The 19212-nt window shown below is 42.9% G+C and overlaps 2 protein-coding genes and 1 non-coding gene across 8 annotated transcripts in view; all 3 read right to left on the bottom strand.

The window, feature by feature from the left end:
• The window catches only part of POLR3E (RNA polymerase III subunit E), a 30066-nt gene extending 17031 nt beyond the window's left edge, over nt 1-13035 (bottom strand). The window contains exons 1-13 of one of the 2 annotated variants that reach the window (XM_040574990.1): nt 12884-13016; nt 9924-9991; nt 8748-8828; nt 7603-7653; nt 6245-6322; nt 4585-4700; nt 3708-3790; nt 2870-2977; nt 2353-2402; nt 1937-2056; nt 1318-1403; nt 390-434; nt 220-311 (exon numbers count right to left, since the gene is read on the bottom strand). In XM_040574990.1, coding sequence (XP_040430924.1) covers nt 220-311; nt 390-434; nt 1318-1403; nt 1937-2056; nt 2353-2402; nt 2870-2977; nt 3708-3790; nt 4585-4700; nt 6245-6322; nt 7603-7653; nt 8748-8783 — 865 coding nt within the window. In that variant the 5' untranslated portion in view covers nt 8784-8828; nt 9924-9991; nt 12884-13016. Of the gene's footprint in view, nt 1-219; nt 312-389; nt 435-1317; nt 1404-1936; nt 2057-2352; nt 2403-2869; nt 2978-3707; nt 3791-4584; nt 4701-6244; nt 6323-7602; nt 7654-8747; nt 8829-9923; nt 9992-12883 lie in introns of both variants that reach the window. The other variant, XM_040574989.1, reaches the window with a different exon arrangement.
• Nucleotides 13036-13086: 51 nt separating this feature from the next.
• On the bottom strand, nt 13087-13168 carry TRNAL-AAG. Its single transcript has one exon. It is a non-coding gene; the product is annotated as a tRNA-Leu (tRNA).
• A 2175-nt stretch (nt 13169-15343) lies between these two features.
• Nucleotides 15344-19212, bottom strand: part of EEF2K (eukaryotic elongation factor 2 kinase) — a 32942-nt gene continuing 29073 nt past the window's right edge. For all 5 annotated transcript variants that reach the window (XM_040574986.1, XM_040574983.1, XM_040574987.1 and 2 more), the window contains one exon: nt 15344-18669. In XM_040574986.1, coding sequence (XP_040430920.1) covers nt 18560-18669 — 110 coding nt within the window. In that variant the 3' untranslated portion in view covers nt 15344-18559. The remainder of the gene's footprint in view (nt 18670-19212) is intronic.

Here is a 19212-nt window from a genome sequence, read left to right as displayed (position 1 = left end):
TTGCAAACATACAGAACAGCTATCAGTTCTGCCATTACTGCTCTTCTGTTCCCCAAAGAACACAGTCAGTCTTCTCTAGCAAATGCTCAGCTTTTGAATGCTTCACAGAATCAGAAAGGCAGACACTCTGCCTGGCAGGGAACCATCAGGTAAGGTATTTTATCTGAGGCAATTAGAAGTCACCAAGTAAAGTGCAAATGGATTACAAAAGTGACAAACCATTCTTCATCAGGATCTTAATCTGATCAGCAAGGGGTAAAGTTCTCAGCTGGGCCATAGAAAGCACGTTGCTTGGAGCCACTGGTTTGTCACTGCAAATAAACAAGCAGAGTTGTAGCTTATGAAAAAGCATTCAGACAATATCAATGTTGAACACTCTGAACACTTACTTCTCTTCCTCTACACTTGGAGGCATCAGCATCATTAAATATTCACTGAAAAAAAAGAAAACACATCCTTAAAATGTTTGTCTTGACCTCCCAAGTTTAAGTACAATTATACTGGAGTAAATGGGAGTCAGAATCCTAGCTCTTCTGTATTACTCATCCAAACAGAGGAACTGCAAGAGTAAATACATTAAACACAGGTGCTCTGACAGCAGTAAGTGGGGTCATGTGAAGCTGTGTAGAGTCAGACCAGCAACGACCGAAGACATTTCTACCCATGTAATCGCCAGTATCCGTGCAGAAAGAATAAAATCCAAAAGACTTCTCAGAACATCTAGCTCTGCTCCACTGAGATGTTAAATGTTAAGAAAAACACACCCACACTATTAAACAGAGCAGCAGTCTGCAACTTTCCTGTTACTGGGGCCGTGGTTGTATCAGCTTACACAGAAGTATTATTACTGACTGCACCATGGGAAGATTCCTACATACCTGCAGTCAGCAAGAAACAACAACGAACAAGTTTCGAGTAGTTTCAGGTGTCTCTTACAAATTGCAAAAGTAAGTTTTATAAGAGTTGCTAATAATGGGAGCTGTTGGCTTCAGGGTCTTCATTTATTTTAATCAGAAGGAGCTCTTGTTTTGCTCTTCCTTTACAGTACTTGCAGTCACAATAATGCCAGGTGATGATAACACACACAAGACTACAATCCCAAGTGAAAACAACTTGTTTTAATCTCAGGGTACATGGAAACACAGAAAGCAACCTAAGTTGAAGGTTAGTTTGCTTCTGTATTTTTTAAACAATTCAACTTCTAGCACGGATAGCACTATTAATACTGAAGATTTTTGAAGAATATACCTGCTTACTACCCTGAACATAACCCGAACAAATTACTGCAACTTTTGTAGAAAAACATCAGATCTTTACCTGGGAGATTTAATTAATTCTGTATTCTCGGCGAGACCATGAGCTTGACTGAATAAATACTGGCGCTCATGTTCAGAACGGCTATCCTGGAGATATGGAGAAAAACAGGAGTCACTGCCACATTCTGAAAACGCAAAAAGCCAGACAGATGGTCACCCTGTCACTACTGCACCATTCAAGCGTTCCACCTCACTAACTGATGCTCTGTTTTCAACCTTTTTGAATGATGCTCCTGTGATGTGGAAACATTTCAGGTGATGTGACCTCAAAATCTCCTGACAGACACGCATGTCAGGTCAGGATTTATGACACTTAACTGACTGGGTTCCCTGGCTGTTTTACAAAGTCTGGTTCATAAGTCAAGACCCAAGTAATTCTTGGATTTAGGCCCCAACCCGCACCCCTTCATGTCTGTCCAACTCTCAATTTTAAACCTTCTCCAGTATGGAGACCCCAAAACATTATCCAGCAGAGGAGGTACAGAGCACTGCAGGGGCAGTTCGAGCTTACAGACCAACCTTTCTCATCTTTTGTTGATTCTCTGATCCCATGGACCCAGATTTAACTTGGCTGAGCCTTCTGGCCCACCAGGTCTCCTCAGCAGCCAGCACACACCTACCTTCAAGCCATAATAATGTAGATGAACCCAGTGCTCTTCTGCTTGTCTCTTCTGCAAGAACTCATAGGACTGAACACGTCGTTGACGAGCTTGTTCGGTCTCAGGGCGGGAGAACCGTACCTAGAAGATTTGGGTATCGTTACATATAGACCCAAAGCCCTTGAAACAAAAGATCTGTGTTACCTATCTGGTACATAAATAACAAAAGCTAGGGGCCCTAGCTCAAATGAATCACCCCTTGGTGTCAGTGCCATCTTTATACTTGTGCAACAGCTTCAAGTCCATCTTGCCTCCCCACTCAAGCCCAGGGTCACCAGAACCAGCTGAGGCTTTCTGCCCTTTTGTCTGGGTATGAATTAGCATGGTTTCTCGTGAACTGTTCCCTGACCTATTACAAAAAGGAAATTTGGACATACAGTAATTTGCTTAACATCATCTTCAGCTTCATCCTGAGACGAATCACCACCTGCCAAGAAAACAAAGCAGGATAAGAACACCATTGCAATAAAACAACCAAAGCCAATCTGTAACTGTTTGGAGGCCAACTCTGGCAGAAGGCAGAACTAGCAGCTACAGCTTTCTAAACTACGTAGTATATGACAGCACCACACCACTCCTACGACAGGAGAAACAGCTCCCATGAGGTTTGCAGTGCTACTTTTCACTGGCAGGGGTGACACTTTGTACTGCTGCCCTTTGGAACTACCCACTGCCTCCTGTCCCTCTGCCAACCTGCTCCACCATGCCCACAAAAGCGCTGATGCAGCTACACTGAAAATGTGATCAGGAAAACAATCTGGCCAAGAAATGGCTTTGTGATCGGTATGCTATTGTTTTAAACATACCTTCGGAATACAATGACTCTTATGAATAAAATTATAGAGAGGACTTGTATCCTACCTTTCAAAAGGAAACAACTCACGTAGCATTTACCTTCATTAGCAGCTTCTCTTTCTCGGTGTTTTGCATCAGCTTTATCCAAGTAGGTGAAACTTGGCCTCAGCTGAAGAATTCCATGTAGTGGAGTCAGGTGAAGTTCACCTGAAAAAGAGAAGTGACATTAGTTAAAATTATTATTTTCCAGCACACAAGGACAGCACTTTCATTATCTCACCACCTCTGTAATGGTAGAGCTTCCATCAAACATAAATGTTTAATACACTACAAAGGGATTGATGTGAAAAATTCATCCAGTGCTCAGAATTTCAAAGGAGTATGAAAAATCAAGACCTATTTCTGTCACTTTCCTTTTTGTGTTGGAGCCAGATCTTACAGAGAGCCTCATTCTGGCTCAGATCTGACCTATCCTTTAGGAGACTAGTAGTAAAATAGACATCACTGAAGACAATCTATGTATTTTGACCTCAAATGATCCTCATATCAAAACTCTGCAATGGCATGAGGAAACAAGGGAAGGGCAGAAAGCATTGAACAGGAAAATAAAACAGCCACAATCAGATGGAGATAATAATATAAATAAGAAAAATAAATTTAAACTACAAACGTGTATTTCAGCCTTCGGGAACTGTTAAGATCTTGGAGGCATTTTCAAACCTCCAGCGTTCTGCTATATTATTTACAGCTTTGCTGGACCTCCTCAAGGACTCTGGGGACATTGATAAGGTAAACTTTTCTTTTATTCAGAGAAGCACCAGTTAAATATGAGCCTATGCTACTGAAAACACAGAAAAAACAGGAATTTTATTTATTTTATATTTTAATTCAGGAATGAACGTTTCACTGATGCGAGAGGTTAGCAAAATAAAGTCACCTTTTCTATAAACAGCAGCTGCATAGCGGGAAACATTACTTGCAGCTTGCGAAGAGCAGAAAGTTTGTTTGTCCATCAGCTTCCTGCAAAGAGATGAATGCTGTAAGATTACATTGTACAGGCAATGAGGCATTCAGATGTTAAAGGTCTGAAACCACTGATTCCCAAAATGGTCTATCAACAAATGCAGCAAATATCAGGGCCAGTTTTGTTTAACATTTGAATCAATGGTCTGGATGAGGGGATTGAGTGCACCCTTAATAAGCCTGCAGATGACACCAAGTGAGGCAGGACTATTGATCTGCTCTGGGGTAGAAAGGCTGTGCAGCCTAGGTAGGATCAATGCACTGAGTCCAACCATGTGACATGCAACAAGTGCTAGTGCCAGGCCCTGCACCTGGGTCATAACAACCCCATGCCGTGGGTCAGGCTTGGGGAGGGGTGGCTGCAAAGCTGCCCAGCAGAGAAGGACCTGGGGGCGTGGGTCAACAACCAGATGAACATGAGGCAGCAGTGTGCCCAGGTGGCCAAGGAGGCCAATGGCATCCTGGTCTGCAGCAGAAGTAAAGGTTGAGATGAGACTTTATAGGTCAGGTTGATGGTTAGACTTGACAATCCTGAAGGTGTTTTCCAACATCAACGACTGTTCGATTCTATGAAATAAATATATACTCATCTTTCTGCTTGCAGTCCGTAATTAAACAAGGACACCAAAAAACACAGGTTACTTCAGAGAATTCTTGCTTTATAACTTAGTGTTCAATGCACCCCCTGAGATTGCACATCCACTTTTTTTCACTTTTCCCCAAAGCCCTGGTGGACATGCATATATCTATACCCACCACAAAAAGGAAATGAAGGCAAAGAGGACACCTACGAGGAATAAGTATTTGTTTCATCTGTACACGTGCCATCTACATTGAGGGCAATCTGTTCTCCTTTGCTGCGACAGTAGTTTGGATTCAAAGTGTCAATGGCCATTTCAAGTTCAACCTAAATAATATGAAAGGACAAACAGATAATTAATTGATTCATTTGGGGTTCTGCCACAGTAAACTTCAATCCAATGCTTGAGAACATTTCCATTGGTTTACAGCAAATTTAAATATGTAAGCAGCACCATTCAAAATCCACAAGGCAATTCTCATACATAAAGTTGAGCATATATATTTATATATATGTGTGTTTATATATTTTCATATGTATATATATGAAAATAAAAGCTTTTGTAGAGTGGGAACACTTTAGCAACAGGCTAGAGATGCGTCATCTCCCGTGTAAATAAAGGGAAGCAGAAAACTGAGAGTTCTTAGCCAACCCTGACAAACATTCTCACTTTTCTAGTTTATCTTCCACTGCATTATCAGTCTAGTTTACTTAGCAGTAGAAATCAAATACATAAATATTTTTCCAACCTCCCCGTCAGTGAGGAGCCATTCATGGCCTCCTAAACCTAAGGCATGTTTCTTTCCAGTTTCATACCACTTGGTATGAATTAAGTATGTCCTCCTCAGAGGCAATGGGCTCGATTCTGCTCAGTTTAAGACTGCAGCACTGCGTGCTGACTTCACAGTTATTCTTAATTTACACTGGTCCAAGCACAGAAACGAACTCCCAACTTTTATTTACAAGGAGAACTATTTGCACTCTAAAACTTTAAAGTTCAGACAAATGTTCAAAAATATGTGTTCTCCTGTATAGCACTTCTCTTCTTATACTGAAACTATACAATTATTTTCCATCAGGGTGTGCCAAAGCCCTTATAAATTCATATATTACAGCTGTTACCTCACTTTTTTTCCCCCTTTATGTTACTTGTAAACTGAACTATAGTTACAAGTCCCTGGCTGAGATGGAAGAATTATGAATCTACACAGTGCTTACAGTGCAAATGTTTGCTAATTTTAGTAGACTTCCTTAACACAACATGCACCCTAACTCCAAAGTTCACACACACACACTCACTTTAGCCATCATCCTGATATCAAACATATTTCTGCATTTTTACATGGTAAGGCATTTTTAAATCATAGCCACAGGTTCAGAATACATTTTTGTAGGCAAGTATAATAATTCTGGCTTTGGTTCTACTTTCACTACCCATACAACCCCACTGACTTTAAAAAGGACTTTTGATGATTCACAGGCAGCAAGAGAGGAATCAATACTCACAGTAACACTGAAAGACAAACCTTGCTTCCAAACTTCAACCCTTTTCTGAATACTGAGAAGGCCTTTTAAATCAAGCTCATACAGACTGAGCTAGCATTTGTAACTACGTTTCCCTGAATGGTTCTATTTTATATCGAACGTGTTTTTTCCATCATGACTTTAATTTCTCTCTTTATAAACCATTTTTCTTCTAAACTCTATAGTACACATACCATGAAAGACACTCTCATACCTCCAAGCACAGGGGTCTGGTCCCACAAGTAGCTGCACAATCATAACAGCTTAACAGCACAATGTGATTTTCTGAAGTACATTCTGGACAGTATAAAGCAACTTATATGGACTGGACTCAAATGATAACCAACCTTTTGCTGCTTTGGTTTTATCTTCGCTGATAAATGCGTAACATCATCATATGTCATAGAAGCTGGACGAATCGGATACTGAAAAACACATCAGTTTTGTAAGAATTCTTCATTTAAAGATCAAAGAACTTCACAGAAAACAATTCAATCTTGTCTGCCTTCTCATATACAGAGCTTCTCACATATAGAGCCACCATGGTTATGAAACATCAAGAAATCTGATCCTGTGAGTCATCAGCACATTTGGGAGTATGGTCTAGAAAGCCTGTTGCCTTCCCCTCAGTCCTCTGCTCTTGTTACTCCAATCACCTTCCCACCCCACCTGACCCCCATCACTACACACTATAAAATGGGAAAACAGTACCACACGTTCGTCCAGCAAAAAAAGGGAAATGATAGAAGCCATTAAAAAAGCGTCCCTCAATATTAACTCTCTGGATATTTATTTACCTAAAAATAAAATATCTGTGGATTTTTACCAGCAGCGTTAGTCTATAGGACACAGTCAACATGTAGCCAGTCAGGACTCTAAAGCCAGGTTTAGCCACACGGTCCTCCTTCCAGAACCGTGTGGGAATGCTGAGAAGACAGTGTGGTACCCAGATGGAATCTCCCAGCCACAGCTGTAGCCTGCTCAGAGCTGCCATTTCTCCAGAACCGCTACAGGAACCCCTTACGAAGCAAAGCTCACACCTGAAATGAAGCAACTGCGGGTCTCCCAGAGGCAAGGCTACGTGGCACGTGCTGTGCAGAGGACCTGGGCAGAAGGCAGTGCTTTGCCAGTGAGCATCACCAGCTTACAATGAACATTTCATCCATCAGCCTCAAAAGACCTCCCACTTAGCAGATGGGAAAAGTGAATAACAAAGATAAGCTGACTAGAGAAATTCAGTGAATAGAAAATAGACTTCCAAATTCCTAACATATCTTCACCTTTAATCACCTGTTCTATCTCCACAACATAAGGGGGCTCTTTTGATGACTCACAGCAGTTTATGAATACTGGTGACACTGCCTTAAACAGGGCCAGTCCCAACAAAATCAGTAAAGGTGTCAGAAATCAGTGATGGCAGAGGATGGCCAAAACACTGCAGATCTATCCAAACTACATTAAAACGACATCATCTACTAGAAGAACTCCCTCAGGGTGGCTAAAGGGAATGATTTAATGACAAGTCTGTGCCATAAATGATCAATCTTCTCTTACAAATGATTTAATACGAAATGTTTCAACTGGCTGAGACCCACACAGGTCTGCCTATACCCAAGATCTCGGCAGGCTGAACCAATAAGTGAAGTTATTGCTCATTCAATTTATTTTAAACAAATTTTCACTAAATAAAAGTTAACTGGAATACCTGAAAAAGATACAGCTTCTCCAGTAGACTTCTGGCCAGGAACACATCAATCTGAAAAGCAAAAGAAGCAACCTTCATCAGATAACAGCTATGACAGATGGAACTTCAGATACAAGTGCAATCCCTAGAGCTCAAATGCTGTCAAGTTTAGTTTTTTGTTATGAATTGTAATATAAAGTGCATTCATGACCCTCTCGGCAAAGGTCTCCTCTCTACCAATTTTGACATGAAATTCAGCAGCCTTTTAAAATAAAAAAACAAAACTGTGATGAGGCAGGAGACAGTGGCTCGAGCTGCATTTTTTCTTTCTAAGGAAACTTGGCAAACATCTGATACGAAACAGGAAAATCTTTGTCTGAGAAAGAAGAGGATGTTCTCTCTGGCAGCATGTTTGAAAGTTAACTTCCTTGCTAGTATTTTGTCATAAAAACTTTCAAGCTAGACAAGACTCACCCACAAGCCATATCTGATTTAGTATTAGCATTTTGCCACTGATACCTAAAATTCACAGATGTTTCATGAATATCACATATGGAAGCTTCAATTTTTGGTACCTTTGGAAACACTTCTGTCAATTCCCACTCTTCAGGGCTTTTGTCCTTTTTATGAGCTTGCCCCTGCTTGTACCTCTGGTGTGTGAATTCAAACACAAAGTAAACAGGACAGTGTGGCTGCTGTTTGGTAACAGTCCCTTAAAGAAGTCCTGAATCAGAGCACAACTGCTTCTTTTAGTAGAGGGCATGAAAATATTTTAGCTTCATATATAACAGATATTAATTCATCAAAATCATTCATTTTTTTTGACTCACCTACCAGAGAGCTATGGGGCCAATGAAAATGCATAGTGGTCACAGCAAGTTCCCCACCTGTGTTCTTCTGATGTGGAAAGATTACAAAGGATAAAAAAGCTGAGTGCATTGACCCACTGAGCCTGCCAACATGGACACCATTATTTTGGTCCAACAGGTAGCACGAGCCATATTCTTGGCCCATATAACATATTCCCTTGTACAGAGCAAGTCACTGGTTATCAGACAACCACTGATGTTGATGACAGGTTGTTTCAGCAATGTAAGAACAACGGGAACTAGAACAAAAAACAAGAAAAGCCTCACGTACGATCACTGCTGCCACAATACTTTTACCTCTTGTATAATTGGATCATCTTCTTCATTTGCCATGCTAGGATACAAAAAGCTTTTTCTTGGCTTATTCCTTTGCACAGTCTGAAAGAAAACAGATATGTCATATGAGTCACTACATCTGTGCCACGTACAACATGTAGCCTAGAGTATTTGTTCATGTTAACTTGTGTTTTTTTCCAGTGGTAATCCGTTTAGTCTGTTTTTTTAAGGAGCGTACGTGTTTGCATGACAAGGTCCTAATACTCCAGTCTTGACCAACTGGCACCAAATTTAAAAGACAAGCAAGTATCTCAAAGCTAATTAAGTTCCTGCAGTTTTATGAAAACCAGCAGTTACATAAGAAAGCAAGCACTCAATCAGTGCTCTGCAGATGGAAGGACAGACCTTCTGTACTTGCATAAAGCACATCTTTTATACACCGCATTACTGTTAACCCCCGGTAGCAGCTGGTTTGCCAGCCAGCACATCCACAGGGCACTGGAGGGTCAGTCGGCACACGTGAGCTCTGAAATAGCCGCGGCACTTGTCACCATCACTAAGGACGGTGCTGTGCAGCTCACTAGTCTCCCTGCTCAGAAAATTTCCTTGAAAGCAGACAGTGAAGAGCAGCTGAAGAGCTGGGAGAAGAGAAAAGGTAGTGTAAATCCTGTGCTCAGGACCAGTCAATCTGAGAACGTGCTGGTCGTGATTTCATCTACATGACACGTTGCAGTCCTGTCCCCTAGCTGAGCACAGACCTACCACTCCTCAGACTGCTTCTAAGTGACAGCCCCAAGACACACTCCTTGCCCTCTCCTGGACCCTTTACAATCACCAGAACAAGAGGCATAACTCAACCAGCTCCAGAGAAAATAAGATGCTAATATTAATGGAGGAGTGGGTGCTCTGTAACAGTGAGTCACAGTCAGTCCTGGTGCTGGAGTCACTGCCATGCCTGGCTCAGGCCATCAAATAGAAAATGGTCCCTCAGCTAGAGCAACAGTGATTTTTCCTGCTGAAATCAAATATAAGGATTTCTGAATTATTTGGGATGCCACCATGATAACGTAATCAGTCCACATCATTTGAGACCATTGATCAGCCAGTACTGGTCAAGACAGGCATAAAAACTAAGACCTCTCACAAACTGACCATGGAAGTTTTAAAACCAAAGAGAATCAGGCAAAGAAATGAGACCTATGTTCAGGAACTCCCTCTCACTGTCTTCTACTCCCAGATGCCAGTTCGCTTCTTTGCTGGACCTCCTACAGAGGAAGAGTAAGAAAATGAGTCAGCGTCCAGCATCAGCTAGCAATACAGTGTTGCAAAAGACCAAAGCCAGCATGTTACATCCAAGACAGCGGTGATTTTCTTCAAATACACTAGCAACCGCTTAATTTAACCAGCTCAGTATATTTTGAAACGTGTACAGGCTTCTCAAAACATCACGTTTATAACACGTAGTTATCTAAGAAACCTTTCAGAGAGGCTGAATAGGCACCTGGATCTGAGTGCTAACATTACCACATGGGTAAATTTCCACCCAGGCGACAGCTCTGGTTTATACACACTGTTTCTGCCATTCTTGCTAGAAACACAATTCCAGATTTGTTACTTTCAGGTTCCCCACTATCAAAAAGTGCTCCCCCCAGTGCTTAACTGCAACTTTCTGTTCTTTTATACACCAGCGTATCCCTAGCTCTTGCCATCCTAATACCGTGTCAATAATATTTCAGAATCATATTCGAAATTATCCCACAGAAATACAAAACCTTCACAGCTAGAAGTCAGCATCCTCAGTTAACTACAGGCTGGGGCTCATGCTGCAAAACCACGGTGGTTTGACACCAGAGGGAGTGACCACTGCCTTCTGTCGACAGGCACTCCGTTCGTCCCAGCAATACAAACATGAACGTGTTGTTTTAAAAAAATGAGACGTGTCAGTTCCAATTTTGCTTTCCCTGCTCACGTCTCCCAAGTGGCTTGATACAGCAGGCTCACATAGCGCCAGCCTGTCAGCTACAGGATGGGGCTGCGCACGAAATGGAGCGACTGCAGTTTTCATTCAGAACAGAGATGACACCAGGAGGCTTCCCACCATGTGTGAGCACACGCTGTAACACCCAGTAGGTGGAAGACATGGGTCCAAACCCTCCCTCCTTGCCCCAGAAGGACTGGGATCCACGCTTCCCTCTTTGATGGCCTGAGTGCCAGCTATGTGCTAGCTCCTTCTCTCGAGGAAGTTATTTCATTTCCCCGAATGTAAATTAAAATTCCCAAGGCTAAGGAGAGAAAGAGAAACCTAACCTGAAGGACCCGGTTTCTGGTCCCCTCATCCAACACAGCTTACGTAATTTTACGTGACATCTCCTTGTGAATCCAGCTGTTGGTACTCATGGAAAATGTTGGATTACAAAGATTACAAATTTTCTTACTCATTTAAGCATACAGAATGACTACAGTTGCTTTTACTGGAGTGTCAGAATGGCAGGTCTATAAATAGGAAGCAGTATGTCCCAGAACAATTTATAATATTCATGCGACTTGAAGGAATCCTCTGCATCAGAACGAAGCTTTCATTACAGGCACGCAGATGCAGTTCTACATCTATATGCGCATATGGCATATGTAGAAATGAACGCCACAAGAATAACAAAATGGAATTAAACACTAGGTGATATCAAGCATGGTCACCTGAGAATTTATTTCAAGTTTTCCTTTGACAGAATTGTTTTCTCTAAAAAGGAACTCTCCTGTGCAAAGCCGTATTAATGCACGTTATTAGTATGAATCATTAAACTTCAGAACACCTTGCATGGAGGCAAGAAGTATACATCTCATTTTTCTTGCAATGGACCAACACTAGGACTAATTTAACCACTCGTTAGCTGCCCATAGTATCACCAATTTAGAACCAGTGAAGAAAAATAGCATCCAAAGAGGCGTAAAACACGGATGAAGCAACTGAATCCCACCTCTACGTTTGAGCTTAGAAGGACATCTGGGTACCAAAACTATCCTTTTTATTACCAAAGATTTTAAAATAACTGTAAGTAGGATAACTGCAAACCTGCATGACATCTGTCACACACAGACTTTTAGTAAAAAATGTTCTAGCACTTCACTGAATTTGTCAGTATCACGGACCCCTAAAATGCCAACACTGAAACTTGAAATATTTTTCACATAAAATTATGCAGTGCAGGAAAGGCCTGGAACTCCTGCCCTGTCAGTGCCTCAAAGGATAGATAATGCACCAGTGAGGTGGCAGAAGTGCCATCTTCTGAATCACTACCATAATTTCCTCTGGCACCAGGACCTTTTCTCTGCAGGGAGCCTCCTGGTCAAGCCCCAGCAGCGATCCTCCAACCCAGGGTGGCCTATATCATACCGTAAAATGGAAGCTTCAAAAAAAGCTGAAGCACCTTCCAAGCACTTATAATAACGAAAATTTTGACCCAATTACTTGCTCCGTTTCTCCTCGCTTTGCCTGCCTGCACACAGCTTTGCACAGTCATCTTCTGGCAGCGAACCCAACGAGGGCCCCTCTATGCACCAGGACCTCTGTGCTGAGACAATATCACTGCAGCACACCCCCAGGGTTTCGGGGTAACACGCTAAGCACAAACCTTTCTTTAGCACCTCGACATGTAGGCAGCGAAGCGCTAGGCCCGTTCCGCCAGCCGCAGGCTCGGAGCTACCCGGTGCTGCGTGCTACCTCCTGCAGGAGCTGGCGGGAGCTCCCACCCCGCCGGGCTCCTCTTCGTGGCCGACAGCTGGCGAGCCTGCTTCCTCCCGACACCGCGACCTGCCGGGGGGCGAGGAGCTAAGGAAAGGGGCCCGGGGGGAACCTACTGCCCCCCGCCCAGCTCCGCCGTACGGCAGGGGCGAGGAGAACCCACTGGAAGTAGGAAGAGCCGGGCAGGGCTCTGCCGAACGCCCCCACCGCAGAACGGCCCCAGCCCCGCGCTGAGGGGAGCTGAGGGGCCGCAGCCCGCGCCCGCCCGTTCCTGTCACGGCCCCGCCGCCCCCAGCCCTCACAGCGCCCACTGGGGGGCAGAGCCCCCTCAGCCCAGGCCGCGACACCCTCGCTCCCCTCCACGACCTGCACGGCCCCGAGGGCGGCCGAAGGGACGCGGCGGCGGCGGCCTCCTTACCTGGCCGAGGGGCCGGCGCGTGCGGCGGGGCCGCCGGCTGCCCGGTGGCGGTGCCCGGTGGCGAGGCGAGGCGGGCGGGCGGCAATCAGGCGGCGGCCATGTTGGGGCCGCTGCGGGCGGCACGTGGGGCCGCGGCCCTCCTCCTACCCACAATGCTCCTGCAGGCGGCCGCGGCAGCGGAAAAAAAAAGGATAAAAAGCTACTGGCAGCGGTGGGATTCGAACCCACGCCCCCGAAGAGACTGGAGCCTTAATCCAGCGCCTTAGACCGCTCGGCCACGCTACCGAGATGTCAGATCATGCTTCGGCACCGCTTTTACTGCACATCCAGCCTGTCAGGGTTTTCCAGTCCTTTTATTAATTTTTTTTTTTTTTTTTTTTTAACAGCCCCTACATCTCCAAAAGCCCATCCGAGTAACTGCTCCCTCTACGCCCCATTTCCCCATTAAAAATAAAAAACCTTATTTTATTTTTTCATTTCTTCACATCCCCGCCTCAACATCCTGTCCTGTCCCTATCCCGGTCCCCTCCCAATGCGCCCGAGCCATGAGGGAAGAGGCAGGGCCCAGCCACTCTCCCCCACCACTTCCACCTTGGCCTTGCCAGAGGCTGAAAGTCTAAAAAAACCAAAGTAAAAACCATGTGTCTGGTTCTGCTGCTGCAAAGCTCAAACCCCACTTCGGTTGAAGAGTGAAAGCCCAGACTCAGCAGGTTGTTTCCCCCTGGCTTTGCCGCAGCAGCCCGCACAACGCCCCTGTGGCAGGCCAAGCAGGCCCCAGGCCCCAGCAAGGTGCCTGGGGCAGGTTCTTGGGCATTCATGGTAGTCTGGCCCTTCACTAGACCTGAGGGGTTGCATTTGGGAAAAAATACCAGCTTTTCTAGGGTAAGAGGGCATGTGCTAACGCAGCCCACTTTAATTCTGTAGTTACAACAGTCCATTTAAACACAAGAGCAGGAATAAGCCTGCCCAAGGGCTCCTGGCCACCTCAGCTCATTGCCTCCCAGGGCAGGCCCAGCTGCTCCCAGAGCCTGTGTGTCCCTGTAACACCCCTCAAGGGGGCTGCCAAGCCTGACCCTGCCTGGCCAAAACCTTCCTTCACTGCCTACAGGTACTGTGGAACAAGGGCACAGGCACGTAGGTGTGAAGGGAATCCTCACCCCGCTGTGGTTTCGCACATTCAGAGGGGTTTAGGAGCCTAAGCAAGCTGTCTCCCAGCACATCCCCATGCAGCAGGGGGCATGGCACCCAGAGATGCAGCTCTTGGGGGGGGGGGGGCAAGAGGCTGCAGGCAGGAGCACAGCTCCTGGGTGTTCTTGCAAGGGCTGCTTGGTGCCCCAGAACCTTTTGTGAAGTACCAACACCTCATGGTGAGCTGCCTCCATAAAGCGTTCAGATCCCCCAGAGTGGGAGGCACATGAGACACCTCCCCCCTCCCCCGACTTAAACCCGAAAACAGCCTGACTCACCACCAGAAGCACTGGCCTAGAATCCAAATGGAGGCTCAAGCAAAATCCTCCCTTTTAAAATGCAGATGAGAAGTCCTGGTTTGGCTCACCTAAACTACACCTTCACCTGTTAGCAGCCACTCTACTCTCAGAAGTAAAATTACACCTGTGAGGAAAATATCAAGATTCAAGTCAGTCCTACAGACCAGTAATTAGGAACAGACATTTCTTATTTATACTCTTCAGTTGGAAGCGTTCTGTCTCCATGATTTCTGACTGATGCAATCCCTACTTCCTTTGTTCAACTTGCCAAACACTCCAGCTCTCAGAGACAGCAGCTGAAGCTTAAGACTTGCAATGCCAAGTTTCACTATTTTTCTACCTTACTGACACTATGAGCGGAGTGAAGAGGCCCCACTAGGGCTTTTTTAAGAGTCTGCTATTTCATATTGTTTAAACTACAGTTAAAATGAATTACACCTGTCCAATTAAAAAAACAAAAAAGCAACGGTAAGTTTTAACAGCTTAAAAGGGCTAGTATCAGTTTATTCTAGAACAGAAAGGGGAATAAATCAGACTGAAATGACAGTGTCATTAGGTACTATACCCGTTACAAAGAACTCCTACCTTGTATCTCCCAGACCAAATATTTCCATTATTTTCTCAGAACTGAGCAATAACAGGAAGCATACAGATGAGTCTGTAACAGTCCTGCCAGTGAGTGCTACAGTCCTGACGTTATTCCATATTAGTTACAGACATTGTAGGAGTAATCAAATGTAAAGAAATCAACACATCGACCTTTTAGTTTTCTTGATAAAAACACTGATTTTCTTGTTACATATCTAGTGATTTCCTCCGAGTTATTCCTCCAAGTGTTGAAAGTGAATGAGAACAGGGACTGAACAAGAACAAAATAAAAAAGGATTTCTGGAGGCTTGCAATAGTAGGATTGAACTTTGGCAAATTAAAACAAACACCCCATGTGCAATGACTAAAACTCTACTGAGAAAAGTGACAAAACAGAACAACTTTATTGACCAGCCAGAATAAAAACAAACGGTGTGATGCAGGCAATTAGTATTTGCATGTCTGGTATACAAACAGAGGCTTCCATCTTGCTGTCCTTACCCAAGCAACACTCCCAATGACATTCAGAAATGCTACACCCAGGTAAATTATGCCAGGCCAAGCCTCAGATTTATTTTCACATTTAAAAAAATACAGATTATTTATTCATTGTGAATAGATTAAAAATACAGCATATAGCAGTATCATTCAAAAAGTCTATCAAATAGTTTCTCTTCAAAAGAATGTCATAGAACAACTTATGCATATTTCTGTAAACAATTTTAATTTTTGAATTATTGACAGTCCTACTTATTGTATAGCTAAATAATATACCGCCTTAGGACTTTGAAAACAAAATATTAATCACGTGTATACATTTGCATGTCAGATCTACAGAGAACTGCCAGCAAACTTAGCAACTACTGAACTTAGTAAATTAAACTATGTCAAGAAGTGTCAATAATTATACTCTAGAGTCCTTTACTTACATATTTTGGATGGTTTCATTCAATCTCTTCTCTTCCCTACATAGTTGGTGGGGTTGTTACACATGCTTCCTTCTCTAGGAAAGCCTCAAACACTTAGCATTAGCACCTTATGTGGAAAACAAAACATTTTGTCTGCATTAGTTATAATGCCTACACTGTATCAGTTCTACACAAAACACTGACTGGTCAACTGTCTTCAGAGGTGAGCGGCACGTTCACTTTTCACTGACAAGTGATGATTTAATGCTATGAACTGAAAGAACAAAAAGGCCACATCCAAAACAGACCTTAGGTACCTAAAGCAGAACTTTGGATAGGCACTTAAAGCATCCAACCAACTTGTGATCCTACTAACTCCAGCTCAACTTCAGCATATTATGTCCAAAGAATTTGGTTATTTTAGTACCTAGCAATACCTACCTAAACCCAACTGAGGACAATCAGACATTTCTCCATTAGTAGGTGAAGAGCTTCATCTAGTACCCTCACAGAATAAGGCACTCTCTCTAAAACTAACAAAAAATTCTAAGCACTTATTTTCTGTACTCCTTACATCTTATGGCAAGAAGATGTGGCTGCTGCAGGGCCACTCTCACGGCTGCAACTGCTTGGTGGTTACTCCGAAGTACAAAATCCAAGGATCCTTCTCTCCTGGAAGAGATTCAAATCTTTCCATCTCACTTCCTTTACCATCAGCATCTCTCTTTCAGACAGTGACAGTTGTTACTAATATCATGCTTAGATGTTGTTTAAACAATAATTTAAGATCCACTTGCCAGAAAGAGTAAATGGGGAGTGCAACTTTGGAGCCCAGTGACAGGGACACTCACAAAGGAAAGGAAGAACCAATTTCCGTTTCTTGAACAGTTTCTACATTTTACAAGAAATAGTCCTTGTATATGAATGCAAGGAACCACACTGAAATCAACTACATCATCTAGCAGCTTGTTTAATTTTACACATACTCTTAAATGCTGTGCTAAAATGAGACTGGCTAAGCATTGCAGATACTCAGCACTTCATAAAAGCTGCCCTTTATTCATCCCAGTCAACATCCTCAGGAGACTGTAGAGCCAAGGCAGCATGAAGCTTCCATCACAATCTCCTGCAAAACGACTTAACCAAGATGAAGAAATAGCAAGAGCTGCTATGTCCTCTGTACAGATGGCACTGTGGCTTTGGAATAAAATACTGGATTTAGAAGAAAATTATATCTGTGCCATGATACGTAAACCACCACCATGTATTTGTCCTTACATTACTTTTTTCAGATTATGCAAACAGGATACAAAATTTCAAGTGTTTGTGGATAATGTTTTCTCCTTAAAACCAGTAATTTTCTGTAACTGACATTTAAAACCATTAAACCATTCTCAGTCTCTTCTGAAGAACAGAACTGTCTTTTAGGAAGTTTAGTTGTAAACTATAAGAGAGGATGCTAAAATTCAGATGAAAACTCCCAAACACTAATTCCACAGACAATAAGCTTTGTAATGTACGGTAGTATTTAATAAGTTACCCAGCATAATCTGGAAATTTGCAAAGCTATGTGTATATCCTTCATCAATCAGCTTGAATCTATCACGATGTATCATGTGAAGTTACTTCATGAATCATAAGACAGCAGATAAAACACACAAAGCCGTTTAAACCAGATAAATTATCTTCTATAATAATGGGTGAATCAACATCCCCTAAGTTTTTCAAATGTCCCTCTGAAAATGAGAACACACTTTCCAGCATTTCAAGTGAAACGTCATAGCTTTGCTGAAAATTGAGATGTCACTGTAAAAATAACTACACATTACTAATCTATTATAGATCTTGCTACTGTACATCACTGGGCAAATACTGTGTAAGATCAGTAGAATTCCACACATCTAGGTTATTATACGGTACAAAAGGTAAAAATGAGAGAGGTAGCTGGACTCCTCACCTCATCAGGAACATTAGTGATTTTCTGAAAATATGCAATGCTGGTAATCACACATATTGTACCCGGAAGAGCCTCACTGCCAATCTTAAGCTTTTTTTTTTCCCCTCCTCTTCTCCAAAGCATATGGATTCTATCTGGAATTAGTTTGAGAAGGAAACAGTGCCTATTGATGAAGTGGGACTACTTATTAAGAGTAGCTGCATGCTTGGCATGCTTAAATTGAAAATTTACATCCACATGCAAATTTGGTGAGATACACCAAAAATGAAGAAATGCTGTGAATTTAGGAAAAAATGAAATATTCTGTGTGTGGCAAGAAGAAAAATGCAAACACACTGATCATTTGCTATGTGAAAAGCAGGACATGTGAAACCCAAGCAGACATCAGCTTCACTTCTCCCAAAGCAAACAAGAAATGACAAAATTCAGGCCACTCAGTTCTAACAGTTCATATATATATATGTATATAAACATACATACATACATATATATATATATATATATATACACACACATATGTATGTAAAGGTCAAGTGTGTCTGTATTACAGCTTTAAAACACTGACAGAAGTGCACTATGGTACCCTACATACTGCCTACATTTGGATTTCCACCCTCAAAAAGTTAGAAAACTAAAATACGAAAAATAAACTGGTAACGCCACATAAAAATATATCTTTTCAGCTGCAAACACAGTATATAAAAATTTTATATACAAGAACTGCTTAATTGCAATGTCATTCTTCCATCATCGCCCAAGCCTCTTCTGCTTTTTGGTAGTACTGATTTGCCAGTCTGCCTTTCATAGCTTCCGTTGCTGCTTCTGCTGCTTCTGTGTAGAGCTCACCTAGAAGAGGAAACAGCATCAAGTCATGTTGACAGGGTAAAGTAAAACCATCTCTTTATCCTGAAGCAATTAAAGGACAAAAAGAGAAAGTCAAACTACACAGCCAGATCTGAGTGCAGCTGTGTATTCTACTGTCAGCAGAGTTACACCAGCTGAGAATCTGGCTTTCCCCTTAAGTTCAGGGTTACATGCCTGGCTGCTGATGGCTCTTCGATGTATTTACAAGGATCATAAACATGCCTGGCCCATGGGAGCCCCCAACAAGATCGTAAAAACTTAGATGCCTGACACATAGATTTATACAATGAATAAGACAATGCTATGTAGGACCTGGAACTTATGGGTGCAACTCAAAATACAAGCAGCAACCTGCAGCTCTGTGGCTTCGCAGGCAGTGAAAGTTGCTTGCTAGCCACTCAGCATGTCATACGATTGGACCAGGCACCACCCACTACCCTGTCATCAGCAAAATCGTTTTTCACCATTTTCAGCCTTACATCACCCAGTGTCATTACAGCTCCACCTACAAATCTGAGGGTACTG

Source organism: Cygnus olor, chromosome 15, assembly GCF_009769625.2.
Source record: "Cygnus olor isolate bCygOlo1 chromosome 15, bCygOlo1.pri.v2, whole genome shotgun sequence".
Lineage (NCBI taxonomy): Eukaryota > Metazoa > Chordata > Aves > Anseriformes > Anatidae > Cygnus > Cygnus olor.
This window is presented reverse-complemented; position numbering and strand designations above follow the sequence as displayed.